Source organism: Heterodontus francisci, chromosome 26 (assembly GCF_036365525.1).
Source record: "Heterodontus francisci isolate sHetFra1 chromosome 26, sHetFra1.hap1, whole genome shotgun sequence".
In the NCBI taxonomy this organism is placed as follows: domain Eukaryota; kingdom Metazoa; phylum Chordata; class Chondrichthyes; order Heterodontiformes; family Heterodontidae; genus Heterodontus; species Heterodontus francisci.
Window position 1 is genome coordinate 47,452,653 of NC_090396.1, and position 7,559 is coordinate 47,460,211.

General features: G+C 38.8%; 1 protein-coding gene across 2 annotated transcripts in view; it reads left to right on the forward strand.

Moving 5' to 3' along the window:
* fasn (fatty acid synthase) overlaps window positions 1–2,205 on the forward strand; it is an 89,634-nt gene extending 87,429 nt beyond the window's left edge. For both annotated transcript variants that reach the window (XM_068058167.1, XM_068058169.1), the window contains exon 43: window positions 272–2,205. In XM_068058167.1, the coding sequence (XP_067914268.1) occupies window positions 272–409 (138 nt within the window). In that variant the 3' untranslated portion in view covers window positions 410–2,205. The remainder of the gene's footprint in view (window positions 1–271) is intronic.
* Window positions 2,206–7,559: the final 5,354 nt, after the last annotated feature.

The following is a 7,559-nucleotide window of genomic DNA, read 5'->3' on the forward strand; positions in this document are numbered from 1 at the left end:
GGCACTATATAAATGCACGCCTTTTTCTTTTCTATTACTTACTCTAATTCTATGGGGCCAATTTTAACCTAACCCGCCCATTTGGGAAACTGACAGAATTGTGTGCACTGCTGATGCTACACGTCACCCAATTTTATTCTAAGTCACCAGCGTTCCACCCACTCCCATCGGTTTCCTGATGGGTGAATTAGGTTAAACTGACCCCCATTGTATATTTGTACAGAAAATGTGATGAATGTCATTATTATTTCTGTTATTTTTTGGCCTCCAGGTTTGTGATGGGATGGTCTTGATTCACGTAATTGAAGGAGATCATTGGACATTCTTAAAGGGAGCATCAGTGGATTCTGTTGTTGGTATCATCCACAACACTTTGGCAGAGCCACGGGTTGCTGCTCGGGAGGGCTGAACCATAAGATTTATACGTTGTCCAATCAACCATGGTTCTTGGCGCGTGCAATAGATTGTACAGCTATCGAGTCTTTTCACACAATGATGTTGTTGCAAAATCTGTAATTTTCTGTGGCTTTGTTTTAGTTCAAAGCAGTAAATATAGTGCTTAATAGGGAAACTGGTACATAGCCGGACCAAAATGGACAAACAAAACTGACTGACCTATTTCTGAGACATTCATTGTCTATGAGGAAATAGAATTGATGCTGCAGTTTTTAATTTGTCCAGTTGAATAGCTTGTAAAACAACAATGTAATGTGGAACCTACCAATAGCATGATCCATTCCTCTGTATTTTTTCATAAAAGTAATGTTTATAATTTTTCTCCCAAACTGTAAACTATTTGTTTTGTGTGTGGAATGAAATAAAGGTCAAGTCTGTTATTTTTTAGTATGAAGTTTGGTATTACAGAAAGGGTTTTAAAAAAAAAACCAGTTACACCTGGAAGGATCAGTTGTGAAATACCTGGCTCCGAATCAGAAGATACTGAATTCAAGTCCCAGGAATCTCATCAGTTCAATTTGCCTCTCTAGATTGAATGAAGCTGCTGGATGGAATAAAGCCCATTAATGAGCTTATCCATTATGTTGAGTGAGAATTTGGCACCTTTTTATCCTCAGGCCATTCCAATGGCAGCCTACAAGCAAATGGCACTTGTAACAAATCCCACAACTCAGAATCTGCTGGCCTTGTAGGCCAAAGGAAAATTTTGGGGCAGAGAAAGTTGGGGACGGGGTATGCGAGTCTAAATATTTTACTAAAGCAACTGATGCCAGCGAGACAGAATTGTAAAGTACAACCTGCACAATGCAGAAACTGTAGCCGATTTACATTGAGGTAGCAGAAAATATTTTTTCTCCCTTTAATGCACGTCAATTATTTTTTGCCCCCCAACTGATAATTAGTTGATGTATCTGGTGCATTATCTGGATAATTCAGATTCAATAGAACCCCCTTCACCAAAACAAAGTCGCAGCAAGGGGATCTCTAATTCAAAACAAGGACCTTATAATGTGAGCATTTTACATGGTCAGTTAATGATACTGCATTTATAAAAGCTGGGGTAATTTGGCAAAGCACCAGTGTGTATTGCATGTGTCACCTTTATCCTCCTGTAGAACTCCATTAAACTGTTGAAATGATCAATCCAAAAATGTTGAGCATAAGGAGGTACTACATAAAGATATTTTTTTTTGAGATAATACGCCAAATAATTTTACAAGCAGGGACAGACTTTCACACACTCATGGAATTAGGCTGATCCTGCTGTTTAAAGTGTCATTAGCAACTCGACGCATTGCATTTATTTCATGTATTTTGTGACCACGTATTTTCCTTGGTTTTGTAAAACAGCTACTCTGGGCCATATTCATGGCTAATATTTTATGTTTTAATAAAAAGCAATATCTGTGGTTTCAATTCATTTTATAGAACAGAACAATGATTAAAGATCGTGACTTTTTAGGAGTAATTTCGGTTAATTATATATTTGAAAGGATTACTTAGCTTCTGTCAATTTTTTGACAATACAGTAATTGTGCCATTAAAACTGCTATTTCTCATGAGGATGTAATTAAATTTGACTAACTATAAAGCGTAATTGCTATCTGCTGGTCTGTCCCAGGATCCTGACTACTGTAGTTTCTGATCATACAAGACAAATTGTAGTTATAATATGTATTATTCTATCCAAGGCATTGCAATTTGTAGCATCAAATATCAAATAAAACTTCTAATCATTTTCAAGTTAAATTAAGTGCTTATCTATGATTTGTTACCAGTTTTATCAGTGTTTCCAAGTTTCTTTGTCTGGTAAGATTTAAATTTTTGGGGACTTTTCTGAGCAGTACCACATCTGAACCCAAATGACAAACTTCTTGAACTGCTATTTTATGAGTTGCAATGTCATCTTTACTGCATTAAAGCCAAAACTGAGCATTTATAGCTCATATGTGAAGCAATCAGTCAAACAAGACCTAGTGAAATCCCTTGGAGATTTGACAGAGTATATCGTAATAGAGCATTTCATCCTTGTAAACATGTAATAACAACTGCAACTTTTATCACTGTCAGAGCTTGACAATATGTTCAGTATTGTCAAGGAGTAGTAGAGCAAGTGAAAATATCTGAAAGGCTGTCACAGGCTACAGAAGCTTAAATAAATTCAAACTGAATCTAGGCTTCATGGCAGAGGAGGGAAGAAATCTTCGCATTCAGAATCATAAATCTATTCTTTACAGCATGTATATGATTTTACACAAGTCCATTGAGGAAATCTTGTCGCAGAGACAGGTTTGTCAATAATAAACAATAAACGAAATCTGCCTGGCCAAGTGAATGATATTGTTGAGACAGTATGGAGACGTTCTGGTTGCCAGAAATTGTCTTTGGTCTGTTAGATGAAATCATAGTTCGATGCTTCACATTCTATTCACATTGATTTTAGTCCAAGGTACAATTTCACCTGAAAGGAAAATGCATGAATTTTGGCAAGCTTTGAAAAGGTCTGACTAAGCCACCCACATTGAGGCACAAAGTCAGGGATAAGAAAGCTGGGCCAATAAGAGTCACCAAGGAACCTCCTTCAGCTAATTTCCATGCTAGCTAGCACTGGACAAACTTAGTACAATTAACTAAATCCATGCTTGCAACAAGATAGGTAAACTATATTTTCCATCAGGTTAAACAATTGCACAATCTCTAGGTACAATCAAGAGCCTGCTATGCCTCTTGTATATAATGTCCCGGTTTACTCATCTCCACCTTTTGATCTCCTTAACACCCTGTATTGACTTGGGTGACTAAAAATTTTTGGAACTCAACTTGCAATTACAGGAACAAAACTGATAGATTTTATTATATTTCTACTGTCAATACTGAGAGAAATGTTAAGAATTACATCGATGATTTTATTATGGTATTGAATTTTTGAACATTTTTATTATAAAACAGCGTGATGGCAGTTTCCGTAAGTGGACTGCATCACTTACAATCTGAAATGCCTTGCAGTGATAAATAACCCACATCCAACAAAGAACCCTGAATACAGTAAATTTCACTCCAGAATTTACATTGGGTTTCCACTGTGTCTCTAGTTCATCGGAGGGCTGGCTCACAAACTAAACAATCTAAAACAATAGTTTTTATATTCAAGTAATACCTTGAAGCAAAACAACTTAGCACATTGAGAAAAGTGACTAACAAATTGCGTATCTTGGCAGCTCTATTCTACAGAAGTTTTTCTCTCCACTTCTCATGCAATGATTGAGAGCAAAGTTTGGTGAGAAAGGCTTTGTGGAATATACTCGAATAAAAAAAAATCAATTAAGAAAGGAGAAAAGCAGACTAATTCAATAAAGATATTTAAACAATGAGGAAAAAGATGACAAGTAGCCACAGCATCCTCGAACCATTAAATATCTATAGTTTTTGTCATTGGTTAGGGTAGATAAAAAATCCTACCACATTGATGCAATGTCGAAGATATAGTGGGGAGAACGCTTGAGGAAAACATTCACTCATCATTATTTAGTTGAAGAATTAACAGAGAAATATAGAAAATAGGAGCAGGAGTAGGCCATTTGGCCCTTCAAGCCTGCTCCACCATTCATTATGATCATGGCTGATCATCCAACTCAGTAACCTGTTCCCGCTTTCGCCCCATACCCTTTGATCCCTTTAGACTCGAGCTATATCTAACTCCTTCATGAAAACATACAATGTTTTGGCCTCAACTGCTTTCTGCGGTAGTGAATTCCACAGGCTCACACTCTCTGGGTGAAGTAATTTCTCCTCATCTCAGTCCTGAAAGGTTTACCCCATATCCTTAGACTATGACCCCTGGTTCTGGACCCCCCACCATCGGGAACATCCTTCCTGCATCTACCCTGCCAAGTCTTGTTAGAATTTTATAGGTTTCTATAAGATTCCCCCCTCACTCTTCTGAACTCCAGCGAATATAATTCTAACCGACTCAATCTCTCTCATATGTCAGTCCCACCATCCCAGGAATCAGTCTGGTAAACCTTTGCTGCACTCCCTCTATAGCAAGAATATCCTTCCTCAGATAAGGAGACCAAAACTGCACACAATATTCTAAGTGTGGCCTCACCAAGGTCCTGTATAATTGCAGCAAGACATCCCTGCTCCTGTACTCGAATCCTCTTGCTATGAAGGCCAACATACCATTTGCCTTTTTTACCGCCTGTTGCACCTGCATGCTTACCTTCAGCGACTGGTGTACGAGAACACCCAGGTCTCGCTGCATATTCCCCTCTCTCAGTTTATATCCGTTCAGATAATAATCTGCCTTCCTGTTTTTGCTACCAAAGTGGATAACCTCACATTTATCCACATTATACTGCATCTGCCATGCATTAGCCCATTCACTCAACTTGTCCAAATCACCCTGAAGCCTCTCTGCATTCTCTTCACAACTCACCCTCCCACCCAGTTTTGTGTCATCTGCAAATTTGGAGATATTACATTTAGTTCCCTCATCTAAATCATTAATGTATATTGTGAATAGCTAGCACCGATCCCCCACTAGTCACTGCCTGCCATTCGGAAAAAGACCCATTTACCCCTACTCTTTGTTTCCTGTCCGCCATCCAGTTTTCTATCCATTGCAATACACTACCCCCAATCCCATGCGCTTTAATTTTACAAGTTAATCTCTTATGTGGGACTTTGTCGAAAGCCTTCTGAAAGGCCAAATAAACCACATCCACTGGCTCCCCCTCATCAACTCTACTAGTTACATCCTTGAAGAATTCTAATAGATTTGTCAAGCATGATTTCCCTTTCATAAATCCATGCTGACTCTGCCTGATTCTACCACTGTTCTCCGACTGCTCTGCTATAAAACTTTTGATAATGGACTCTAGAATTTTCCCCACTGCCGACGTCAGGCTGACTGGTCTATAATTCCCTGCTTTCTCTCTATTTTCCTTTTTAAATAGTGGTGTTACATTAGCTACCCTCCAATCTGTAGGAACTGTTCCAGAGTCTATAGAATCTTGGAAGTTGACCACCAATGCATCCACTATTTCTAGGGCCACTTCCTTAAGTACTCTGGGATGCATACAATCAGGCCCTGGGGATTTATCGGCTTTCAATTCCATCAATTTCCCCAACACCATTTCTCTACTAATACTGATTTCCTTCAGTTCCTCTCTCTCACTAAGCCCTGTGTTCCCCAACATTTCTGGTATGATATTTGTGTCTTGCTTTGTGAAGACAGAACCAAAGTATGCATTTAGTTGGTCAGCCATTTCTTTGTTCCCCGTAATAAATTCCCCTGTTTCTGACTGTAAGGGACCTACATTTGTCTTCACCAATCTTTTTCTCTTCACATACCTATAGAAACTTTTACAGTCAGTTTTTACGTTCCCCGCAAGCTTGCTCTCGTACTCTATTTTCCCCTTCTTAATCAATCTCTTGGTCCTCCTTTGCTGAATTCTAAACTGCACCCAATCCTCAGGTCTGTTGTTTTTCCTGGCAAATTTATATGCCTCTTCCTTGGATCTAATGCTATCTCTAATTTCCCTTGTAAGCCATGGTTGGGCTACCTTTCCCGTTTTACTTTTATCCCAGACAGGGATAAACAATTGTTGCAGTTTATCCATGCGCTCTTTAAATGTTTGCAGTTGCCTATCCACCGTCATCCCTATAAGTAACGTTTCACAATCTGTCATGTCCCACTCGCACCTCATACCTTCGTAGTTTCCTGTATAAGATTCAGGACCCTAGTCTCAGAATCAACTACGTCACTCTCCAGCTTGATGAAGAATTTCATCATATTATGGTCGCTCGTCCCCAAGGGGTCTCGCACCACTAGATTGTCAATTATTCCTCTCTCATTACACAATACCCAGTCTAGGATGGCCTGTTCTCTAGTTGGTTCCTCAACATATTGGTCCAGAAAACCATCCCGTATACACTCCAAGAATTCCTCACCTATGGTATTGTGACTAATTTGATTTGCCCAATCTATATGCAGATTAAAGTGACCCATAATTACGGATGTTCCTTTATCGCATGCATCTCTAACTTCCTGTTTAATGCCATTCCCAACATCACCACTACAGTTTGGGGGTTTATATACAACCCCCACTAATGTTTTTTGCCCCTTAGTGTTTCTGAGCTCCACTCATACAGATTCTACATCGTCAGAGCGAATGTCTTTCCTCACTATTGCGTTAATTTCCTCTTTAACCAGCAATGCAACTCCACTGCCTTTTGCTTTTTGTCTGTCCTTCCTAAATACTGAATATCCCTGGATGTTCATTTCCCATCCCTGGTCACTTTGCAACCATGTCTCTGTAATCCCGACTATATCATACCCATTTACATCTATTTGCGTGATTAGTTCATCCACTTTATTGCGAATGCTCCACGTATTAAGGCACAAAGCCTTAAGGCTTGTCTTTTTAACATTACTTGTCCCCTTCCCACTATTTTTCACTGTGGCCCTGTTTGATTCTGGCGCTTGATTTGTATGCCTATCACTTTTCTTATTCCCCTTACTGTCTTTTGTTCTTGTCTTAGATCCCCCCTCCTCTGACTCCTTGCAAAGGTTCCCATCCCCTTGCCAATTACTTTAACTTTGTTCAATTATTTACCAAAAAGCCACTATAAACTCATCACATGTCCAAAATTATAATACAATTTATATTCCATAAGCTTATTTGTGAAGGATCAGGTCAGCAAATTTATGGAATATATAATTCACATCTTAGAAGCAGTCATTTACAGTGACAAACAACTATTTAACCCTTCATCAGGGGCAGTCTCCAATGCAAACTCTGCCCCAGCACCTAAAGGAGGCATTCAAATTGATACAGTGTGGACTTTCGCAATTCTTGTCCTGGTTTTTAAATTATGAAAAATGTTACAGGTGAATAGCCACCCTGTAACTCTGATTGTGGCTTAATGTTCTCCCATATTTATGAACGTAATAATGTCAATAGGACTAATATATAACTGAACGGAACGATTTTGTTAATATAACTCGCTGTTTCTCCTGTCTATTGACATTTTAATATGCAAACAATACAGGTGATCCACAAATTCTACACTAAATGTTGCAAGGAGTCTGGAAAGAA